At 41.9% G+C, this 25,972-nt stretch overlaps 1 protein-coding gene across 1 annotated transcript in view; it reads right to left on the bottom strand.

Annotated features, from left to right (window-relative positions):
- LOC105923422 (SPHK1 interactor, AKAP domain containing) overlaps positions 1 to 25,972 on the bottom strand; it is a 119,390-nt gene that overhangs the window by 10,211 nt on the left and 83,207 nt on the right. Inside the window, 5 exon segments of the mRNA XM_036149590.1 lie at positions 2,633 to 5,520; positions 5,522 to 5,979; positions 6,182 to 6,440; positions 8,439 to 8,579; positions 8,985 to 9,044. Of these exon segments, the coding sequence (XP_036005483.1) occupies positions 2,633 to 5,520; positions 5,522 to 5,979; positions 6,182 to 6,440; positions 8,439 to 8,579; positions 8,985 to 9,044 (3,806 nt within the window).

Below are 25,972 nucleotides of genomic sequence, written 5' to 3' on the forward strand. Positions count from 1 at the left end.
AATATTTATTTGTGTTACACTTGAAGTTTTTTTCTGGCTTTAAAGACAGAAGTTGGAGGAAAGATTTCTCAGGGTTACTTTTAAATATGACAACAATGATTTTTTTAATTAAACAAATCAACCTTTTTTCATGTTTTATCTTTGATTTTGGACAATGGGTTTCCTCTAGAGTTGACATTCAGATGTGGTATCAGGGTGGGATGCTTAAAGTGTAACTTACCCCAAAAATCAACTTTATTGCAGATAAGCTATATAAACTAGGCGTAAGGGTGCTGCTTTAATGTTACTGTGCAATTTTTTACATTTTCATGTGAACTTCTTTAGTACCCAATATTTGTCTTAAAACCATCTCAGTGCTGCCCTCTTAAGGTTGAACGGTGGCTATTGCAGTTTAAATTTTATATTGGTTCAAATGGTTCATGCTTTCATCATCACAGCCCCACATTCAGGTCTAAAAGCATCACAGTCAGATCCCCCCCCCCCCCCCCCCCCCAATGTAAACTTTCAGAAGGTTTATCACTGCTTTGAACACTGGCACATGTTAGCTAGGGTGCTGCTAACATCACTTTACCACTCAGAAACCTCGGCAGCACCAACCCTCGGGTATTGCGGAGTCGAACTGATAAGGCTCTGGCCCGCTGGGCTCCACAAAGCTTCTCTCAACCTCCGATGACAAGGGGTTGAGAAACCCTCCACCTTAAAAGACCGATCCGTGCCGTGACCACCAATATCACTCTGCTCAGTTTCCAAGCTTCAATATGTCAGATTAAGCTAGCTGCCACTTTCCCTCTTCCTGATCACAACCTCGCTTAACCCCCACCGCCCATCCCCACACTCAGGGTCTCTGACCACTTTGGTGGCATTTTTCAAAATTTGTCTGGGGGCGGGCTTACGCTTTCACATTGGGGTGTTTTACACTGAAAAAATTCTATTTAAAACTCATTGTCTTGCATGAAAGGTCCAATCTTGCTAAAGGCTTAAGTTTTCATGTGGAATGCATCATGTTTTCTTCCAAGTCTTGTTTCAAAAGATCCCTTGTTAGAGATTCACCACCAAGGCTGTTCCCATGAAGCTGGTCAATTCTCAATGTCTAAAAGCAAACAATCAAGATGGTCTCCATGGTAGTTGCCTGAGAAGAATACACCCCTATCCTGTGCAAAAAATACTTGAAAAACCCTCTGACTAGATATCTGATACTAGAAACGATGGCCAAAACAATTTAGGTTTAAAAAATGCCCATCTTTATTGAATGCACATAACATCTTTTGCTTTTCGGCACGTTTGGCTTTTTTTTAGAACGCATTTGTAGAATACATTTAGCAAGCATACTATAGTGTAATACTTACATATTTGCTATTTTATAAGGCACGTTTTTAAGGAAAATAGACCTAATCACTTTTTTATAGCAGACTTAAGCCATGGTTATGTGATTTTTGTTTGGTTTAAGATGCAATGGCTTTTTTATTCCTGAGGGATGGTGCTTGGAATGACTCTCAAAGCAAAAAATTCAGTGAAACCATGAGATAACAATAAGAACATTTAGGTTTTGGCACTGACAAACCCTCTAAATGACCATTGGTGTGAAAGTCCTGTGGTGAAGAAAAGCTTAAACAAAGGTAAGCTAGACATATTGACATGGACTAGTCAGCCCTGAAACCCATCTAGTTTCAATTAAGGAGACTAAAAAAGACCTGGGAAAATATTAGCAAGCCTTCTCACCTCAGGCCTGAAATCATATCAGAAAAGGAATATTTAAATATTTCAGAGGAGAGATGTAAAAAAAAAAACAGCTGGCAAGATGGAGTAAAACAATAATTTTTGAAAATTGTTACCTAAGTTCTAAACCACAGATATTACAACTTATTGTATCATTTTTATTGTATCAAGCATGCCTAAAACCCCAATTAATAGTACTGAACAAATTGCGTTCAACTGTACACATAGTTTGTACTATCTGCAGATTTATGTTTTGAATCCGTTTGATTTAAACTGTGACATTGCGTTCCAGTCTTTGTTCGACTAATATGTCCTCTAATTAAGTTGAAGGCTTTAAGGAAAACCACCAACAATTATTTTTGTGGAGCGCAAAGAAGTTAATATTGCTATCTGTTTAAGTCTTTGTCTCGTGAAAACGTCTGTCTGGTGTAAGAACAAAAACCCACACACCCGCTTGATTCATTCTTTTTAGGTCCATTAGTAGTAGATTATAAATACTTCTCCGTGTAGGTGTGTTGTGGCTTGAATGTGGGATCCAACAGTGACCCTTATTAACGGGAGTTCAACCGGATAAAAGAAGAAGACACAAAGAGCCTCCTGCACACAGTGCATCCCCCAGAGAGGATGAGTCACGGCCTAGTCAAAGGTTTGTGAAACCTCACCTTCTCGTAACATCGATCAGCTTTGTGTGTCAATAGTCCTCTTTTGTGCCAGCCAGACTTTGATTAAATTCTAGGAATAGCTTTGGAGTGCTCCTCTACTTCTAAAGCTGTATTTTTGTCTAGCTTTAATGTTTATTTTTAAAAACACCCACGTCACGTGATTTTTACTCTGCACATCTATTTCATGTCTTGACAAAGACAATTCTCTCACTGAAAAATATATGTGCTTAAACAATGGGGTTGTGTAATAATACCTGCTGCTACCGGGAATAGGAATCTCCATTCGCATGGCATCTACCGATGTTTCCTGTGATCCTGCTGCTGTCCTTTCAGGCTTTGAAAGAGTCTCTTCAACCCTTTGATCTCCCTCAATGTGGATGAGTGGCACATCTCTTGGACCCCTGGTGCAGGGAGCATTGCCATCACAGCTTCCGGACCCTACGGCAGCAGCAGCTTGGTCCTGGCTGGACCTGCTTCGGAAGCATGTCAGATGAGACTGTTTGAACCCCCTCCTCCTCTCAACAACAGGCGTGTGCGGCTGCGTGTGCGACCCAGCCGTCGTCCCCGCTGCGTCTTGCTGTCCTCCAAGGGCAGACTTGCCGATATCAACGATGTCAGCTGCCAGTCGATTGGCGAATTGTTGCACGTGAGGCTGGAAGTCTCCGGACGCCTCCAGCTCGATGCTATCCTCCGGATCAGCAATGATTTTGTTCTTTCTCATCAAGGACTCAATAGAGCTTGACCAGGTCTCATGGATCAGCATGTCAGTAATGTGATCAGGCTTACCCCTTTGATAGAGGCAGGAGTCTGACTTGCACAATCCCGTCGCTGATACTGAGTTGGTGGGATAGATATTTAGAGTGTCTCCGTACACATTGCGGGCGAATCCATCGAAAGAGTTGGCTTTTATGGGCGAGTTGACTGTCAATCGCGAGTCTGAGGAGCGCCGGTCGGGGACAGAAGACTGCCGGATACAGAAGGGTGTTCTTGGAGCAGGAGGGAAAAGACTGTTGCTCCATTCTTTAGTTTTGGCAATGCCATAGTCTTTGTTCTCCTTGTCCATGTCCCGGAGCATGAAGCGGTAGAATTCCTCTGTGATGCTCTCTGTGCTCGACTGCTTGGATAGGCAGGAGGAAGCTCTGACATTAAGGTGGCCGTTTTTCTTTGTGGCAGCCTGCTGCACGGCTGCGGCCAGGATGGTGCTGGCGTTCTTCCCTGCATAGTAGTCCAGCAAAAGGTCAAACCCCCTGCCCTCAGTCTCCATTTGGTTTACCATGAACCGTGAGAACTCATCCGTGATGCTCTCGCAGCTGGACTGCTTAGAAATGGAGCTACCACGGCTTAGGTTCTGACCTAAGCGACTGCCTGGGCCCAAGGTGTTGGGTGCGCCCGAGGGGTCCGCATCCTCCTCTGGAATGCTCTCATAACTAGACGCTTTTACGCGGCTCCACTTTTCACACTGCAGCCTGCTGCGCTGCTGGCCAGTCTTGGAGGTATCCACCACGTTGAGTTCGGGGCAATTCATGATTCTTGCCGTGACTTCAGAGGCGAACAGGGCAAACGGGTCCTGCGGTTCGTCCAGGTTGACCGATTCATCCACCACCCGGTTAACCAGCCTCTCCATCAGTTCTGGTTGCTCCTCTGTTTTTCTCTTAATCTCGCTGAGTCGCGGGGCCCGGTGTTTCCTAGAGGCTGCGTTGCTGCTTTGACACTCCTTTCGCCTTAAAACTGTGCGACAAGCTGGCATCAAGTAGGTCTCTGTTACTTCGGCTGATGTCCCGTTAAGGGCGCAGAACCAAGGCTGTTTCCCGGTGGAGTTTTCCAGACAGATGGCTGCCAGCTCCGTGGCCATTGACACCACCGTGGCAGCCAAATCCTCGGCATAACAAGTGATAGGTGCCCTGGAGTCAGCGTCCGTTCTTAAGGAGAGGAGGGAGCTACAGGAGTTGAGAGAGGACTGTGAAATTAGGGAGGTCTGTTTGCTGTCACCGCCCATCACCAATCGACCCCTCCTCTCTGTGCTGTGAGCTGGCATGTCACCAAAAGGTTCTCTGATGGCACCATTGTTCTGCTGCTGATCGGGCAAGTCTTTAGGTTTGGGCTGACTGAGTCTGCGTTGGGACTGCAGCTGTTGGTCTTTAAAGTGCGCTGTGGAGGAAGAAGCCAGCACGTCCCCTTCTTCAGACACCTGTTTCTGCTTCAGTCCGGGAACTGTGGAAAACCTCTCTGTGCAGTGGAGCATGGCACTCAGGTTCTCGCTGTTGGCGGAGTGACTATTGCTGACCAAGCTCTTCAGCTGACTCAATGGATCCTTGTTCTCCTTTGCAGCAGCAGGCTTCTGAGCACAAACATCAGTGTCAGATGCTTCCTCCGTCCCTTGGTCACCCTTGGAAATATGACTGATCTTCTTCTGGGTCAAGAAGAGAATATCAAACAGCAAGTTGTTTACGCTGTCCTGAAGAAAGACCTGGAGGCTGGGCGCATCTTTTCCAGCACCTTCCAGCTCCTTTCTCTTCTTCGCCTTCTCCAAAGCATGCTTGAATAGGCTGTCGGCCACCTCGTTTATCAGGTCATCCACCTCACTTTCATCCATGCAGTATTTTTTGGGACATGTAATGCCATCCACTATTTTGTTATGTGTGGTCTCCAGCAGGTGTGCCACACTGTTATAACCCTGTGGTTGAGTCAGGACCTCTGCCGCTTCCCTGTGCAAGACCTCAGCAATATTAGCTCGAAATGCTTCCACGCTTGTGCCTGCTGCCACGTTGCAGTGCAGCGGGAAGGCTGTGGAGGCCTTGGCTGCGGACATCAGACCCTGGGAGGCCGTGTAGATGTCAGTGGGATCTGCGTCGGAATCGCACCTTCCTGCTGAGTCCTCGGATAACTCCACGGCCGCTACCGCTCCAGCTACTTGAGCCATGCCGCACATAGCTGAAGAGACAGAGAAGTCGCTTTTTTCCTTTACTTCCTGCAGCTCCTCCTCTCCTGCCTCCACTGAAGCAGATTCGAGAGCGAGCTGTTCGGTCAGTTGCGGCGAAGAAATGGTGCCAATAACAGCGGCGGCACAGGCCAACGCCATCCCAACGTGTTTGTGTCCACCGCTGTGCTGAGGTGTTGGAGCAACGGTCCCAGTCTCAGGCCGTTTCCTCTGTTTTTTCAGGCATGTTGTGATCGTGAGCGTGTGATGGCTGCGTCTCTGACCATTCTGCAGCTCCATCTGAATTGTCTGGGCTCTGAACTATGACAATTTTAGGTAGCTCAAAGGAGCAGGTGCGCTGCTGGGAAGGCTGTCTGTTCTTTGAAGGTCTGTTGGAAGGACAACTAGAGAGGGACACGCTGATTGCCGCCTCAGGGACGAAGGACGTTTCATCTTGAGAAAGGCGTATGAAGGCATCTTGCAATACCGACTCAGCTAGGTTGGTTGCGTAGTGGCCGGCGGATTCTTTTGTATGAAGACTCACACTTGGAAGCCCCTCCCTTTTTGCGTCACCGTCGTCCTGGCTGTGATGACGCGCCAGCTGTCCCCTGTGACATGCATGTCTGACACAGTGTTTCTGCGCCGCCTCGGCTGAGCTGTGCCCCACGTCGCCACTCTCTGCTTCTGTGAGGAGACAGCAGAAAACACAGACAGACAGGGAATGATCAATGTTTTTCCCTCCTAAGAAAGATTTTGGATGAAGTTTGTCCCATTTATTACAGCTTTAAACAGCATTTCAGAAACTCCTTGCTCTTTTATTTATTAATCCTGGTGGTAGCACAGTATCATACAAAAAAAACTGCTACACTGAAGCAAAGAAGCTTACCAATTCTCAAGCCATCATCTTCACTTTCCTCTCCGAGGTGTTCTAATGCTGTCTGAAAGTCCTCTTCGATGGACGAGATCGAGCGATTGGTGTCATCATCAACCTTCTGTCCAGCGGCTCGGACTTGCTGAATCTGGCGCTCCGTCCCCCACTGCATACCGATCAGAAACTTGTTGATCTCAAAGACGATGCTTGCAGGAGGGCTGTGCAGCCTCTTCCTGGAACATGGAAGCAGACACACACCTGTGCGCTGCCCGCCCTGTCGGGAAAAAAAGTAGACATCTAGAAACTAAAAACAAACACGTTCTACATGCGTATTGACCTTAACACGGGATTTAAACAAAATAATGTATGAGGTGGCTGTGCAAACATTCAAAAAGGCTATTACAAAGGAACAATAATGTTGATCCTATAGTTGTTCTGTATGTGAAAGTACAATCCTTTCAAAGGTTTGACAAGCCATGCTGTGTATTTCAAACAAAACTGGGCTATTTTCAAACTACAGCATGTGGGGGGCGGTCAATATTCGCAACAATCACAGTAAAATGAATCATTGTGATTTTTCCTACTGCAGATTATAACCCAAATTCATCAACTCCAAGAATGCATTTCACAATAAAGTCTACATATTATTTTCACTGGCTTCTGTTTCTTGAGTTTCACTGATTATTTAGTCTGACAATATCAGTTAAATCTGAAATGAACAAAGACACTTTAACTTCTAATTCAGTAAAAAATACACTTAGATGTTACAAGCAACTGTTTCCAAGTCTCTGAAATTTTGCACCGTGGGCACTATCGTCTGTGTCGGCTGAAGACATCTATTCTAGTGAGACTCCATGCAACAGGCCTAAAACAGGCCGAATACCTTATTGGCATAAAAACTATGTATTCAGGACTGGAAATAGCAACCAACACTAGGTACACTCTAAACAGTCGTATGCAATATAACTAATTTGATTTGCACTGCTGACTGTTTATTCACAATTGTCTACATATACATTTGCAATACCGTACTTTAACTGTAATATGCAATTACCTTCCACTGCGCTTTAATTTAAATAGCTTCTGTCCAAACTCTATTTATTCATTTTATAGTAATAGCTAGCTGTATATCATGCTCACAATTCTGCCTAAAGTAATAGCCATTTGTACATATATTCTTAGTACATGTAAAATCTGTTATAATAACAACCATCTGTATATTATGCTTTTGTACATATCTGTAAAAACTCTACTCATAGTAATATCCACCTGTATATTATATTTGGTACATTCCAGCTGTAAATCTAGTTCACAACACTAGTTATATATATATATATATTATACTCATAGGACAAATCGATCAGTAAAATTCTGTCTATAATAGTACACATCTCCATATTTATTCAGTAATAACCCATGTCCTGTACTTATGGAACCATTGTTTATCCTGCACTTGCTGCTATTGCACTTCTGGTTAGACCTAAACTGCATTTTGTTGCCTTGTACCTGTACCTGTGTAATGACAATAAAGTTGAATCTAATCTAATCTAATCTAATTTACACATTAATATTGTAATGATGATAGATCTTATAGAAGTCCACCTATAGTAAAACATTCTATCACTCTTTTTCTTGTTAACAATAGTGGACATTGGCACCCTCCATCAGAGGATACTACGTATTGTAGCAAACAGAGAAATGGCCATGGTCATTTAAAAAAAAAAAGAAAGAAGAAATACACCTTTTTAAGATAAATAAAAAACAAACAAACAACCCTCATCCCTGAAATGTTACATTTACAAATGCAATTACATCTACTTTACGTTTAGTATTATTTATTGTCCACCAGGTGCACGTCCAGAACAGCTGAGGGGTCAGATGCCCCTGGGGTTGTAAGATCCACAGGTCTGGCCTAAGCTGTGTTTGGTTGACCAGTCATGCATAGACTGCAAGGACTGAGAACAAAGAAAATGCCTCCTCTGATGTAATTGCATTTTAAACGTGTTTTACACTCTGTTACTTTCCTAGTTAATTAGTTTAGCATTATATCATTCATCTGGAACACAGAATATAGTATACAGTAAATCAGCCTTGGTGTGTACCAGGTGTGTCCTGTACTAAAGAAGCACCACAGCAAGTATTACTACCACAAAAGGGTCCAATATAATCGCAGTAAATTGCTGCGTGAGAGAACAACTTGCAGTCTTTGCAGTGCAATTATTTCACAGGATGAAGAAAACTTGCAAGATGTGTGGCCCCGCTGCACACTTACCTGCTGGGGGGAGTGTGGGTGTGCTTGGCATGTTTCTGCGGCTCCCAGGCCACCAAGCAGTAGGATCTCATTTTCTTTGGGCTGGTGGATGGTCAGTAATTCAACAAGCTTTGGCAGGTCTGGAGACACTGATGCCAGTTTCTGCAAGACACACGCCAACCACGGAAACAATGCTCAATGACGGGGGAATAACAGGCTCTTATGAAGCTCTGAAACTGAATGTAATGTATTTCTGTGGATCCGGGTCAGGTTCGTGTAATTATAGGTTCCCTCCTGTGAGAAGTCCTGAGCCGCCGGGGAATTGTTATTGATCGCCCACTACCTGCGGCAAAAAAAAAAAAAAAAAAAGCCTACGAAATCTGCATATCGTCTCACAAAATAAACCCCGTAATTTCGGTTAATGATCTTGAATCCATGGCAACAGAGGCGATATGTTTATGTCGAATACAATGAACAAAGCCCCTGAGTGATGAAAAGTGGGCCGGAAAGAGAACAGCAAGGAAACAAGGAGGGATGGCGGTGGAAATGAGCAAGAAATCGACTCACCTTGTTGTTTTCATCATCTCGACAGTTTGTTTTGCGAGGGTCCAGATTCACAAAACAGATCTGAGGGAAGAAAGACAAAGGTGAGAGAAACTGAATAGAGAAGATTTACCCTAAACCAATGCAGAACGTTTCCAGAAGGCCATTCCTTTGACCCAAATCCTACCGACCCTCCAGAAAGCTGCCCTTGCTGCGTCATTTAAATGTCCGGCAGCTGTCTGTTGTTTCTCAATAACCACAGTTCGGGCAACATCTCTCCAGGGCTTCCAGCCTTCATGTCGCCTCCATCGCCCTCCTTCCTCCCACCTCACACACCTTGGCCTCATGCTGCAGGTTTAATGGCGTGTGATGGAGTCCTCATGTCAGTGCTGGGAGTTGGGGACTTTTAACGGCTGCTGTTTGAATCAGCAGCACGGACTCCTATCTGAGTCGGGGAAATAAATAAAGAGCAGCGCATGAGGATGGTGTGGAGGCGGTTCTTATTCAAGCAGCCGCTTTCAGCATGCGTGCGCAAGGTACTGTGACACGCTGAGAAAAGACGGATATTTGTGTCTCCTTCCCAGGCACACGCACGTTCCAATACGTCTAAATACTCGGTTGTCGCTGGAGATCAAACCTAGTCAAACTAAGGGTGACAGAAAGTAGTCGGACTCTTTCAAATGCAAAACAGCTGCAGCAGAAGGCATCTTGCTGATTTGTTCTTCCTTCTGGGGTTCTCTATTGGCCACCTTTCTACATTCTCTACTCACAAGACCTCCTAAAAATACATGCCGACTGAAATCATTTGACACGTCGCTGAGAAGTGCTAGAGCAGAGCCACCCTGAAGGGGCTTTGAGCAGCATGTGTGAGATGTACTATTTTCTACATGCTTTTCCTCTTTTTTTTTATATTTGTTTTGTATTAGATGAGACATATCCCCAGAAGGCCGTGTCAAGATTTCACAGACGATCCAGCATCAAGGTTCATGTACTTTACACTCCATCATTTCTTGTTTTAACACTATGTCCCATCAAGCTCATTTTCAAGCTGTAGGAGCAAAGGGTGTAATGATACACCTGACTCACCAGAGGCAACAGGAACTTACAATGTTATTATTATAGAGTAGGGCTGCACAGTTTCGAGATATTATTGTTGAATATTGTGATATACATACACACACACACACACATTTATATATACATATATATATATATATATATATATATACACGCACATTTATATATACACATATATATATATATATATATATATATATATATACATATATCAGTGTTGTAGGACTCGAGTCCGAGACTCGAACTCGAGTCCGAGTCATTAGCTAAATTTAGAGACTCGTGACTTGACTTGGACTTGAGCACTGATGACTCGAACTTGGACTCGGACTCCTACATTCAGATCATTCTGACTCGGAAATTGAGAACAAGACTCGACTTTTTTTTATATCATTAGGCTATAATTTTAATATGTCATTAGAATATTATTTGGTGTATGATTTTAATATCTAAATGTCGTACAGCGCACGTGACGTCACCATCTCATGAGCAACGCCCCTTGCCGCTAAGGTTGGGCAAACAGTGTGAGAGCGCACGTAGCAACCAGCCATTACACATGCAACAGACACAACGATATGACCGACTTTACAGCTGTTAAACTTTCACAAGAGGATGTCCAGGCGCCCATTTTACTGGTAGAACTGTGGAACAACATACCAACGTTCAGCTCAAATGATGGATTGAGTGTCGAGGGCTCGGAAAGACTGGAAAACTGGCCAAGTTGATAGGAAGGTAAGTCGTTGTTTTCTCCTGCTCGGCGTTCATAGCGTCATCGGCCGTTTTTTTTTTTCTGTTTGTAGTCACCGTCCAGGAATCGGTATAAATTTTTCGGCCCGCCGAACAATTTAGTCCGGTCCGGTGGCCAAATGCATTATCATTATCCAACGGCTGTATCTCCTCGCTGCATCGACCGATCTGCACCAGATATGTTGTGAGTCATGGGGGAGCGCTGCCGAACGCGTTTGTGGGAATCGCCCGGTGGACGGGCCAGGAAAATGCGTGACAGCATCTGCGGCGGTGGTCAATAGGCCGGAGTGCGCTTGGCTGCGAGGGCCGATCGACGCCGCTTGCGGCTTTAACATCCTTCATATGCGGCCTATCAGCGTACCTCGAGTCGCTGTTGCGCGTTCCATAACAATGTTTAAAAACCATGGTTAGGAGACGTCTTAGACTTGGAAAAAGCAGTAGTTTTACCGAGTAAAACCAGGGTAACTACAGCGAAAGAGTTATTAGTGCAATGGAATGTTACTGCTTCATGTCATACATCACACGTCAATAGTGACTCGACTCGGACTTGACTCGGATTTTTTTTTTAATGACTTGGACTTGACTCGGACTTGAACACTGGTGACTCGAACATGGACTCGGACTCGAGGCATAGTGACTTGACTACAACACTGACATATATATATATATATACACATATATATATATACACATATATTTATATATATATATATACACATATAAATACATATATATATATATATATATATATATATATATATATATATATATATATATATATATATATACACACATACATACACACACACACCCACACACACCCACACACACACAGACAGACAGACAGACAGACAGACAGACAGACAGACAGACAGACAGACAGACAGACAGACAGATAGATAGATAGATAGATAGATAGATAGATAGATAGATAGATAGATAGATAGATTAAAGTCAACTAATATCACATCGATACTTTCTTACAATTTGTTTATCATCATATTGTTTTGATCACTTGCCTTGAGATTTAACGTCTCAGTAAATAAGATCTAGACAAGATTTGGCCATAACCAACAATAAAAGTCCATGCAACCGGCCAAGTCTTTTACTAGCCAATAGAGTTTGTGTACATGGACCCTGAAATGATATAGTCTGCTCTATATACATTGTGTTCAAGAGAATGAGACAAGATTTTAGCAGTATTTGAGAAAGCCAAGAATCCTGTATTTTTTTCATTCAATAGGAGTAAATGGTTCATAATCAAATCAAAAGCAGTGTTTTAAAGCCTGCATCACCCATATAGAATAGTCCAGTCAAAATCTTTTTGTGTCAGTTTTTGCAGGCACTAAAGACAAGTAAGCAGCCCCCCCCCCCCTTTTGCATTTTATTAGGACAGTGCTTACAAATCAGCTGTATCTTTGCCCTCACTCTGTCCCATTTTCCTTTTTACACCGAGATCCCAAAATGCTGCCAAACAAGGGCTTTTAAAGTAGGGATACACGATTTAACGTCATATATATATATATATATATATATAGGCTATTGGACATAACAATAATATTAATATTGGATATTGGTTCAAATTTCCATATCGGTATTGAAGGCTTGTTCCAAGGTTAGCTACTCTCTATTGGTCAACACATCAGTGCAACTCCACAGCTACTTCCTTTTTAATAGAGCCGGAGCTCCATAGAAAGAGGCAGTAAGTCCCCAATGCTGCGTCTAGGGTTTTATTCCCGACCTTGAAACCCGTACTGCATGTCTATCTCTGCTTCGCTCCCTTTCTGTTCACTGTGAATAAAACCGCCACAAAACTTTAGGAAGAAAAAAAGGAAACAGATAAAAGAGGCTGTCCACGTTAAAGCGCACACATTCACACTGAGGTTTCATAAAGACCTTCAAATCCACTTTGCCAAACAAAGCCACTGGGTGACCAACTTGTGACAACATCACAGGTAGAAGAGCCAAAAGATGTAACGGCAGCCTATAACTGGTGTCATCTACTCAAACATATTTCCCACAGCTATTGTCTTGTTACTGAAAAGTGCTTTATAAATAAACTTGCCTTGTCTATCAAGGATAATGTTATGACAGCAACTTCTTAACAAATGGACTCAGACTCCATAAGTCATTCCCAGCTAACAATCCACAAAGGCCTCTCTTTCTCACCCTGAAAACATTGGGATATGTTTTTTGTCTTATGTCAGTGGATGTACACCCGGTGGATGCGTCACCTCTGGCCTTTATCCGAACACGCACTCTGTTACCTCCCACTCCCAATAATAACAATAGCAATCGACTCGCTGAGCAGTAAAAACAGTTTGATCTCCATTATTCATGTCAGATCGCCGAGCGTAACCAGGACCTTTCTGTCAGCACAGCTTTTAAATGTCAACAACGTACAGGGCTGCGATCAATTCACAAAATGTACTGCAAAGTAAAAGTCCGTTGCTCACGGTGGCCCCCACGACCGAAAAAGGCATGTGATGCTATGATTTAAATATGTAGATAACAAGCATAATGTTTCTTCTTGCGCTCTTAATAACTCCTTTCCAAGACGCAAGTAAAAGGTTCGCTCCGAAGCATCTCAGCCGTTTTTACATGACCCGATAGTGGAAGGCCTCAAAGAGCAAACGGTAACGACAACACCACCTCCTGCCTGCACACGACACGCGGGCGTAGCAAATGGAGTGATCCCTCTGACCTTGACAAAGGTCGAAGCAATTTAACCCCATCAGACGGCGAGAGCCGAGAGGCAGCTGTTCTAAATTTGGGAGGCGGAAGACTATCCAGCCGTCTGGTGGCGACACAAGCCTGGGGACATCATGCGCTGATTCCATCAGCTTTTTCAGACACGTTAGACGATAAACACATGCGTGACCCTGCATCTGAAGGTCTGACCATGTCAACATCGGCCGAGGAAGATAAGAGCGCGGACGGGGGACAAATAAAAAGGCCGGCCGTATTTGTCTGATGATAACGACGCAATGATGGGGAGGAGAGCGGCGGGGTGTGACGGCCAATCCTAATGCTGCCGCGCATCACAACAGTCGGAGGAAAGGGACCATGGCAACCGCGTAATGTGGTAGGCTAGTGTTTGTGGTTTTTTTATGGGAATGCTGTTCTGCGTTTACGGGGGTAAATGAGGAACCTGCATAGATAAAAAGACGACATGGCTTAAATACAGAAGTTAAGGTCATTCAAAAGTTTTCTGCTTCTGTGAATGTCTGATTTCATTTTACGGATATATGGTTATTTGCAATATATGTAATAGATGTGGCGTCCCCTGTAGTTAAACCAGAGGTAGAGATGTGTTAAGTTTTTAAAATGAATTAAATTCTTTACTGCAGCACTACAGCATAGTCTCACACAATTATTGTTTTTGTTTTGTTAGAATTTTGTTTTTTTTTACTTATTTCAAGTCTTTCTATTAATTAGAATAAAAAGTGCCATTTTAAGAAATACTTTATAGATATATTTTTGTCTCAATTAGAGGGACTTGCTTTCTTAAGTCGATAAATGTGGTACTTTTAATCAGTAGCCCCTCACTTCCTGTTTCCTCAGCGGTATAAATATGACGTGGCGGAGAAGCCCGCTTCACTTAGTTAGTAATTTATTAATTAGAGTTTATTTAGAAAGCACTTTTCACCACAGATATAATCACAAATTGTTTGACGGTGCGCTTCAAAACTGGAAAGCGAGAACATGGCATTCCAGTAAGATAGGTTGGTTCTGATATTATGAGGCCAGGAAACGGTTTTAAGACAACAGCTTTTTCCCCGGTCTGCAGTCAGAGCAATGATTAAAAGTCTGAAACTACTCTAACTGGGACACACCAGTCTGGACGAAGACCCAAGTTTATTCTACCACGACACACAGTGAGAGGCAGGGTGATAGAGATTTCTTTTAAAAAATATCCATAGTTCACTGTTAGAGAATGCCAGCAAATCTTTCACTGTGAAATGATGCTACTTAAATAAAAAAGAAATATATTTCAAGGCTCTTGAAACGCTACACTTAACGAGGGGTGCCAACAAACCTGTTGTGATGGAGATGTTTTGGATTTCAAATACAACACAGAATAGTTTTTCACAATCATGTTTGACATGGAATTTGGTTTATTTGTATGAGAAAGTGAAGATTAAACTTGTAGGAATAAGTTAAGAAGAAAAAAATTTAAAAAATCAGAAGCTCCGTGTTTCTCAATGGAGTCTGCAAGTTCTCCCTGAGCATGCAAAGGTTCTCTCCTGGTACAGAGTCATTTGCTAAAATGACTCTTAGCTAATTGCATGAAGTCACTCACTAGCAGCAAAGCCTCCTTGATGAACATACAGCAATGGTGAACAGTCACTTGCATTAAATCATTGGCTTTGCAGCCATCGTGCTGAGCGTGGATGTCGTTTTGAGGAGGAGTCCCCTTTAACGTTACAAAACCTTCATCAGAGCCCGGCTTAGAGTGAGCAGCCATCTGCAGCGCAAAAAAAGCAACAACACAGAACCACTGACAAAGGAGTACTTTCTTTGTGAGAGTAAAGGAATAGAGTTAATGATGGCAATGACTCTTTTAGTGGCTTCATAGGAGAGATTAAGCTATGAGTTAGTTACACAGTCTATGGGATGAAAGGCAGCATCCAAAGTTAGGCACGGCAATAGTTTATTCAGTTGCTGTGACTAGGAGAGAGACATGCTTAATTATTTTATTTTTTTATCTACTGGTGGAAAACATGAAATTGTGTGCAGCAGTAGCTCAGGCAATGCCCCAAGGCCAGATGTCGCTTCTGTGAAGAGAAAATGAGAGAAGGGATATAAAGTTAATAGCTGAAACAACAGCAGATAACTGGAGAATAGCGGGAGAAAGTTGATGGAGTGGTCAGCAGAGATAGCCTGGGATAACCTAAGCCACTCTTACTATAAGCTTATCAAAAGGCAAAGTTTTAAACCTAGCCTTAAAAGTAGATGGGGTGTCTGCCTCATGGACTAAAACCAGGAACGTGTTCCATGGGAGAGGAGCCTGATAGCTAAAAGGTAAGTTGGATAAGGGACACATCTACTAGTGGAGAACTCCATCCCTCCAGGGATGGAGTTTGACGCCACTGATTTAGGACGTTCTCTCATTCCCTGAAGGCCCTGACCGCCTGCCCCAGGATTTGGGGAACATTCTGTTGCTATCTGTTCCAGGTAAATTAGATTTTGAAAGAACATGCATAAATTTACCACGCAATTCTTCTCTACTTTAAGAGAAACAGTAACTTTAGTAGAACATTTGACCTGTGTCATGTCAGAGATCCCAGATAAGCCAGAGAGCCGCTTGTGTTCTGGCTTCAATAGCTCCCCTGACTCATGGAAATTTACAGTGTGCTCAGCACCGGAGTAAACGGTCAAGTGAAACTTGATTCTGACCACATGTGCTGATAAACTACTAAAATGAGACTAAGCAGAAACACTAAGCAGCATAAGAGACATAAAACATCATTTAGCTTCGCTATCAGCAAAAACGTGATGGATTTTTTTTTTTTTTTTTTCAGGTTACATGATGGACGACTTGTTTTTCTAATAAAAAAAAAAAACATCCTCCACACACTTTAAAACACCACAAGCTTTCCATCAACATCGGTCTTTCGTTCAAATCACTCCATTTACACTGGAGGTGAAAAATGTAATTTGCTTTGCTGATAAAAATAAAAATCGTAGCAGAAAAAAGCAAAAGATGTAAAGCCGGAGTGACAACCATACCGATAATTTACACCTGAACTCAAGCAGAACTTTGAAGCCCGCAGAGTTTAGCGGACTGACTTCATTTTCTGATAAAAAACTTTCCAACACCTTTGGATTTCTTGAAGAGAGAGCAAGAATCTTCCACTAGGTTCATTTCCTTTTTCATTTACTGATCAAAGACGATAACTGGATGCTGGTTCTAGTCCTTTACTACTAAACTTGGTACACATTTGTCGTGTTAGATCAACAAACGTCAATATACATTTTGGGAATATTGTGTGAAAGAAATGCAGAACTGTAAAGTGGAACGGAAAGTATACTTCATGTAAAATCTTGCTAACTAAGGAATCAAAATGTCTGAAAGTGTTGCATTTAAATCCAGTCTGCTTTACTCTGAGACCTCAAAATACAAATGCAGAGCCACCAATTACAGTCAGAGGTAGCTTAATTTAAAAATAAGAGCAGTTGTTCTTGGAAGGCCTTGGAGATTTTATTGGCGAACACTACAGAAACACAACAGAAAGGTAAGGGATGGGTTTGTGGGGAGCTTTAAAACAGAATTAGGTTCTAAAACCGTGTCCTATGGTTTCAACCTCTCCGTGAGCACTGATCAACCTTTCATCTGAATCTGATGGTATCTCAACAAACAAACCACAAGAATCCCCGTTGCAGTTTTCCACAAACCTTACAGAAGACACAGTAAACATGTGGAAAAAGGAGCTCTGGTCCAATGAGGGACAAATTGCACCTTCTGGTCTAGATGCAGCGTGCCATGCGTGGAGGAATACTAACGCTGCACATCACTTTGAACACGCCGTCCCTGTTGGGACACATAGTTGTTACAGCATCGTGCTGTGGGGGATGTTTTCATCAGCGAGGAGAGGAAAGCTGGCCGGAGTTGATATTCATATACTTATTTGTTTTTTGACATTTCAGAATATATATATTAAGAATATAAACACCAGATTTCCTCCACCTGAAATCGATCGCCATGGCAAAAATAAAAGCCGCCACACCTTCAGATCATAATGAGAGTTTGATATTAAATTAAATATCATGAAGCATTAAAGTGTACTTTATTTAGACAAAACCAACACTGCTGGCTCCTACCTGTCTGGCTGAAATGAAAGCAGAGAGGAGACCCTCCACTCCGTTTCCACGTTGCAAATTAATCAATACGTGTGTGTGGGTGGGGTGGGTGGGGGGGATTCAAAAGATTAATTGGTGTACTTCGTCTCTGCCCCGCCCCTTTCACTTCAACCAGATCTAACTGCTATGTTGCGATTTTCCGACGGATCGGATGGTCTGGTGTGTTTCAGCCTTCAACGGGTATAGAAAATGGATAAATGCTTATATGCTTGTGTGTGTATGTGTGCTTGTAGTTGAAACTAAATGAGAACACATGTTTCTTGTTTTATCAATAACATGAAAATAATTATGTAAAAGTAAAGACCTGTTTTTCCTAGGGATAGGTTTAGGACCAAGGTGTGAAATAGATCTGGGTTAGGGTTAGGTATGTACTGGTAATGGTTAAGATTAAGGTTAGGGTCAGGGTTTAGCTTGAGATAGGGTTGAAAATGAATGGAAGTCAAGTAAGTATGTAAAATATGGATATGTGTGTGTCTGTGTGTGTGTGTCCATTCTTCTGAAATGTGGCATCCTCTCGTGTTTCGCTAATAGAAATGAAATGACACTCACTGTTCTCTGTCTGCTCTACATCGTCACACTGATGCTGAAATTGAGTGATCTATTTCAAGACCACATCTGAGCTTCGGGAATAATGATGTATGCTTTCTGCTGAGTTGAAATTCACCCGTGGATTTAATAGGCAGCTTCGGCTACACGTGCTCTTCTAAGGAGGGTGCAGCATGTGTGTATCCCAGACCCCGAACACACACACCAAAAGCTTTGACTGAGCCAACTTACTTGGGCATAAAACCCTATTTTGCCTTCCTTCCAACGCAGACAATTTCTCCCTCCCTGCTGCACTCAGACAAAAAGAGCTTCTGCAGATAGTGAGCTGCAGCTTCAACGCAGTATTATTGTGTCCTGACTTCGTCAGCGTGAGGAACCTTTGCAAACATCCATCTTCCTTTGTCCATCAAAGCGTCATCCCCCCCTCTCTGCTTAATACTCTGAATCCTCCTACACACAGCTGCTGCTCTTAGTCTTTTTGTCTCTGATGTTTTTTTCCTCTTTAACTATTGGCTTTTCAACTAAATTTGCCCCCCCCCCCCCAAACACAAGTGTTTTGGTCATTTTGTGTGTGGTGTCTTTCTAAAACCAACAAAGAAGTATCATCAGTCGAGTGAGGCTGCTGAAATAAAACGCTGCGGTTCTTGGTGCAGGTGAATCGGTTATGAGGAATCTACTAGAGAGGACAACAAACAGCGCGGCTCAGAGGCGTACAGCTGCTACCCCGAGTGGAAAACAGAGATATGTCATGTTATAAGACAACTGGACTGTACTAACATGATCCTTATGTATGTATGTACGTGCAGTATATACACATAAATACCAGGGATGTAACAATACATCAATCCGCATCGATATTTCGATTAAATGACTAACAATCCATGCGAAATGAAAACATCGATCCATATCGCCATGTTAAGGTATGCCTTTATTTTGAAATCCAGGCATGAGACTATAGTGAACAGGTGATTTGTTCTTATTATTTTTAAATTAGAAGAATTCTGGTTTTGATTTAAAATAACTAAGCTCAGAAATACAATGGTCAAATCATTTGTTTTGTGAGTAAATAATGTAAATAATAATAATAATGTGAGATGGGCAGATAATATTGCATCATATCAATCTTATCAACCGGAAATTGACAACGTTTTATTGGCAAACATCGAATCGGCATCCAAAAAGTCGACTTAAAATCATATCGGGACAAAGCTTGTGATTTACACCCCTAATAAAAACACTATATTTATAGATACTCGAGTCTTATGACCAATCATTATCTGATGTAATCAGGGAGGAGAGGAAGCTGCAATGCGTGTATAATTTGAATAAATCATTGTGTATTGCAGCGTGTACAAATAACTGGTTGTCATCGTGGCGTTAGGCAAAGTACGTGAGGCTCCCCTCTAATGTTTCCCAGCAGTACGTGCCAGTGAAAGGATGTAACAGAAGCTGGCAAGTTCATCTGTGCTTATATTATGCTCCTAGCATGCATTTACTGTATTAATCTAATCTAACCCCAGCTCTGACAGGGGCGTGCATGTTCTCCTGTTAAAGATTGCATCTTATTGATGCATTAGCTGTACTTGTGTATCCTGGACTTCAAACGTCTCATAACAATAATGCTCTGGTTAATTGCAGGCGACCACATAGATTTCTCTTAAACTGAACTTCGGCACTTTATTCTGTTCCGGTTAAGCCATTATCATTACGGAGACAGATTAATCTCCTCAAAATAGAATCCTCGTCCTGTTACGTTTCTTCCTACATTCAATATTCTTACTCACAGCATAATGCCTCACTCTTCATTTTGCAACTTAACGGTTAGTTTGGAATCTGTTTTCTTGCTTCGACTTGGCAGCGAACATTTTAAACAGTTTTCAAGTAATCTTGTAAACTCTACAGTTCAAAGGAACGGAGAGGAAAAGGCTCACAACCCTTTCTTATTTGCTGTACAGTACAGGAGGAGGGGACAGTTTGAGCATGACGTTCACCAGGTTTTCACTGCGTCAAAACAAAAGCACCTCCAGTTCTTCAAAATAAAGGCGCTTCCTGATTCATTCCATTGAAAAATGTGACATTGACTGGAGCTAACGTATTTCTAATAGTTGTCATTCAACATGCATATGTAGTTTTTTTTAGTGTGGGAAACATTATGTTTTATTAACTTTCAATATAATTCAAAAAAGGATTTCCACCTTTTGAGTTTGATGTACTGAAGAAAAAAAAAAAGGACGGCGACTGTTTCTGTTTAAAGTTGGGATTAAGCAGAAGGATTTACCTACTGCGATTCTGTGTTTTCGGCACACTAGATCTCATGTACACTAAATATTCTGATATTCCCATATCTGAATATTAAGTTTAGGCATTTAACTTTAGGCACCGTGTGAATATCTCCCTCCCTTCTTTTTTCCACCCAGCATAAACTCTCTGATGTCGTGATTTTGTGACAAATGCTGCTTCTGTCTCACTCTGGGGTCCCAATGCTTAAACGTAGCGCTTTAGGTCATAACCCAGTTTGACTTATCCTAAGCGCCGGTTACTTTAATTATATCCCTTTAAAATTTTCCTTTTATTCTAATGAAGTTTCGGGGGGGAAACAACATCGAGGTTCGGCAACTCTGTCACATTAATTTTGCAGAGCAACCCACAAGCTGCAAGGCACTGCTGTAGAAACCAGACAGGCACTCTGATCCATTGAAACAGCTTTAGTTTGTTCTTCAATTTTTAGGTTACGAATAGAAGAATAATTGATGAGAACTCAAATGCTGTTTAGTTTCATAAACATAAAAAAGCACGATTCCCAAATCCAGAAGCAATAGTCGGTGTGCCTTTCTCATCCTGAATCACAACCACAAGCTCAGACTGTCCCTGTTTGGCTGACTGAGAGTTGCTCTGCTGGACCCCCGGGCTGAGGAGAAAACGACATAGCTGACGCCGTCCTGGTTCTTCTCACCGCATGAATAATGTGAACGTGTCGTGGGAAACGTTGACAATAGGAGACGTGCGCCGCCGTATCTCTGGGGAGCACAGGCGTGACTCTGCTGGGCTGACAAATGTCTGCGGGATCATACATTAGTCAGGACAAGAGTTTGACAGGAACATGTTAATATTGTTCATGCAAGGGAGGGAAAAAAATAGTCTCAGGGATCCTGATGAAAATAGTCAAGAGCAGGTCATGAGCATGCCTCGGGTCGTTTTGGGTTCTTTGAAATGCAGAAATTTTAATGCGCTGTTAACACATCTGAAGATGTGCCAAGATGCGTTTTGATCTTAATCCTATTATGTGTTCTCAGCCCTACAACAAAATAGTTCACTTCTGTTCTGGCAAATGTGCAAATTAACACGAGGATTTTAAAAAGGGATTTTACATCTACCTGCCCTATAAATTATCATTTATTTTCTGTGTTTCGTCACATTATCTACAGGCCTGAAATAGGACAGTGTTCCATGTGAGGCCATTTCTCAAAGGAAATTATCCTTTCCATTGAATAAATGCCAAAAATCTTAAACAATCTTGTTTAAATAATTTGAAACACGTATAGTACTATTAATTGGAAGTTACTCGCTGTTGGTGTTTCTCTCTCCACTGCTTCTGTTATCCCAGCCTTGCCTGGCTAACATAATCCAGTAAGTGTGACTGCACTGCAAAAGGGGAACTCAAAGTAAGTAAAATTTTCTTGAATTTTTTTTATTTTTCCTTGATTTGAGCAGCTAAATAAGATTATTTGCCAATGGAATAAGATTTTTGTACTAAGAACAATTCACCTCCATCATCTTATTTCAAGAGCAGGATGTCTAATTATCTTATTTTACGGGTAAAAATACTCATCCCATTGGCAAATAGTCTTATTTAGCTGCTGAAATGAAGTAAAAATATACAAATTTCAAGAACATTTTACTTGTTTTGAGTTCCCTTTTTGCAGTGTGGCCCAAACTTCCTACCTTCTGGCCCACTTTCTTTGCGTAAGTGTACCTTAAAAGTCTTAACATTTACAATTTTATCATACCATCTGGTGAAATGTTAACATTAAGAGTTTCGGATATACAAAAATGTCTAAATAAACTCAGCATTTCCCTTTCACAGCGTACCAGCTGTCAGTGAGGGCACTGCATTCAACCAGGAACCGACTAAAAGAGGAACAGATTTCCCATTAAAAACAAAAAAAAAAATCATTATATGTACACTTTTAATGAAACGATGAACAAAAAAAAAAGCTGTTTTATTTTGCACTGCAAAGTTGCTCCGCACACTTTTTATGAAAGGGGGGACATAGTTTAGTAAACGCTGAATGGTCCGGCTGATTTAGAGAGTCATTTCCTGCTGTAAGTCAGCTCTCACGCTGCATCCGATGGCATATTTATTCTGTTCTCCCTCTCCGTGGACTGTGAGAGGAGAGGTCAGGGCGCAACACAAACCTCAAGAAGGAAGTGTTTGAATCCAGTGATGAATGGCCCCCTGTCCTCCAGACAGGGCCCGCAGATCAAAGCAGGAAAGCAGTGAAAAGGGAATGAACAGAAGAGACTCTGCAGGCTTACATGTAAGTCATGTCGTTTTGGATAAGACCCACAATTTCACTCAACTTCTTTTTTTCTTTAATTAAAATTTCATAAGTCCTTTTTCCTCACCGCGTATTCAATACATTTCTTTTAACTTCAGGTGGATACACATTTTGTGACCCCTCCGTACGGCAAATGCACACAATGAGAATCCAATCCAGACAGATTATCTCACCATTTCCGACACAAATAGAAGAATAGCAGAGTTGTCTTCCCTTTCAGGACGCTCAGCTTGTCAAATCCCTCGGCAGCGAGATGAAATTCAGTGTGACTATCGCAGTAATGCGACACTTATCTGTGACTTCATGCATTAAAACATGAGCAAATAATCAAAAGTGGCAACACGATGCAACCAGAGGAAGGTGATGAAGTGAAACTGTTACTTTTTGTTTAGCTCCCATTGTTGTTGTTTATTTCGCAGCTTTCCGAACCCAATATCAATGACAGACGAAAAACCTTTCAAGTTCTCTATCGGCCCATTTCTCCAGAAAATGTAAAGTACTCACAAGAACACGTGGATTTCAGAATACAGCACTGCGCACCATTACTGAGCACCCCTGGTAAAGATGAGCAAAAAGAAGTGAAATAGAAATGTTTAATTGGAGTTATGGTCCTTTAAGTTACAGTTAAGTAGACAGTAAGTGGAATAAAATACAAGCTAGATAATCATCATTGTTTTTAAGAAGAAATAACCAATGCCACAATTAGTGGCACCCCAAACAATATATATAATAAATGAAAGCAAAGCATTTATTTTATTCTTGCTTTACTACTTTAAGTCAGATCAAAGCATCTAAGAACTTTTCATTTGTTCTCCACGACTTCCTGTTTTTCTGGGGTGTTAGTAGTCTTTGCATAACAGAGAAAAAGATGAAGGTTTAGAATAATCTTGACTCTCATGAAACTGCTTGGAGTGTGAATCCACTTCCCAAAGAGTCAAGTTTATGTGACTATCCAATTACTCGTGGATTTCGCACACCTTACCGTTACAACGCAAACAAGCCTTGCATCTCCGCGACATGAAGACACTCAGGAGGGATTTGGGATGAAGCCCAGGCTTTGGAGACTGAGGCTTGTGCCTGGGGGGGGGGGGGGGGGGGGGGGGGGGGGGGGGTGAGGTTGGCACCGCTCGGTTCAGCCCGCAGCTGCTCACACTTCCAAAGTGAGACGTGAGATTGCGAAATTGTTGTTCTTAGCTAAATTACTGCTATTTCTGTTACCTTGGTGACGATTTCTAAAACACTCGACGCGTCTTTCAGGGAAGCGTTGGGAAAATGTCAAAACACTTTTGTGATGTATCGGCATTTATTTGTTTCTGAACAAAGTGGACCGCCTCAGCCCACGACGCATAAAAAAAAAGGGATGCGTTAAAACGCATAAAAGCTGGTTTAGTGTTCAGTCGTTCTATACTCACACCTCTTTGCTTGTGTTTCAGCACCAGAAGAAGCGGCGTAGAAATGGCAAAACGCTCATCTTTAGTGGACTGAGTCACACGCGACACAAAACATTTGGGTAAACAGATCGAGGTCACCGTCAATGTTACCTCTTGTTGCTTTTCCATTTGACTGAACGGTGCTGCTGCTTGAATAAATGAGGGGTGTGCGAGGTGATAAAGAGTTCAACTCACAGGGCGACCATCAGAGGGAAGCCTTTGTTGCTTTCATCATAACTAATTAAAACGTAGAATCCATTCATGTTTCCCTCAATGGCCTAGCCAAAGCAGAAGTCGATAAAAAAAACAACATTTACATTTGACCATTTATCTGCAGTTAAATTTATCCTTTTCACTGAATGCAAAAGTTGGAGATTAGTTGTGATTTTTTCCCCCCCTGTCTGGTTTTATCAGGTCACACCAACCTGTCATTTATAAACCTTAGATGTGAAGTTCAGACAAAACAGAACTGTCTTTTTGCAGGTTACTCCAAATTGCCTTGTAGGATCAAAGGTTTATTCGAAGAAATCAATTATCCATCCTGGCGGCACCACAGGATCTCAAAACATAAGGAGTCCACCGCCGTGTTATTGCCAAGCGTGACCTAAAGACCTGGCAGCACGTGTGAGGGAGGAGCAGCGTTGTGTGTAAACCTGTTTATTTGAGTGCATTCATACAAACGCAGCTGCAGCACTCTAATCCTAAAGTCTGTGTTTTTATCAGCTGGAGGTGGGGGGGGGGGGGAATCAAAATTAACAAAAATAAAGTCTGTGATAAGCTATACAATGTGTTATCCTTAGTGAACTGAGTTACTGAAATAAATGAACTTTTCAATAATATTCTAAGTTATTGAATATGACTGTGTACATACTTTGGCACTTCTTTAATCTTAGTTCCTTTTGCTAGCCAGATGTGAGGATGTGAATTTTTCCTAAATGCCTTGGGTTTTAAGGCGTATGCTAGCAACACGTAAACGTTTGGTTCTGGGATGTGACCAGTAAAAAACGGATCTGGTGTTTGGCTTGATGAGAAGTGGCTTAATTATATTATGATACGGGACTCTGTATTTTCGTGGACAAGCCGCTGTAAACATGTCTGTAACATTAGCCTGTTAAGCATGTACTCAATTTAAGAGGTCAGGATCAGTTCTCCTGGGTTGTGAAGGAGAAATAAACAGTCTTTTGCATTTGTGGTCTGTCAAGATGGTCAACGATTCTCAGATGTAGACTCCTATCTTAACACACACATATTCACTGTGAACTGTGATAGAAAAATAAAACCATTTCCAAAACATATTGCACTTTTTTCCCCTTTTTTTTTTTAGACCATTAGGTTTCATAATCTTACCAAATGCATCAAACTAAAATGCAGCCCAAACCATGACAGAGTCACCACCGTGTTTTAGAGATGAGTTCAAACACATTGAGACAATTTGACCAAATATGTGAAATTATCAAATCGTCCCTCCTCAAGTTATTCTCTAATTACCTTCTACAAGAGGGAGCAATGATTTCCTACTTCTTAATTATCTGATTGTTAAAAGCTTTAGAGCTGCTGTAGATACAAATTACACAAACACACATTTTTATCACATCTTTTTTAGGTATTTTTATATAAAGGACTACAAACAGCTTTAACGTTGTTAAAGCTGTTTGTATTGTGTGAAACCCCAATTGTTAATCCCTTTAGTTAGGTAGACATTCCTTAGGTAAATTGGTTAATAAAATAGTTTTTAAGAGGTTTTACAAACTCCTCTGAAAAGATTCTGGTAAAAAAAAAAAAAGGAAATCCC

The sequence above is a fragment of the Fundulus heteroclitus genome, chromosome 18, assembly GCF_011125445.2.
Source record: "Fundulus heteroclitus isolate FHET01 chromosome 18, MU-UCD_Fhet_4.1, whole genome shotgun sequence".
In the NCBI taxonomy this organism is placed as follows: domain Eukaryota; kingdom Metazoa; phylum Chordata; class Actinopteri; order Cyprinodontiformes; family Fundulidae; genus Fundulus; species Fundulus heteroclitus.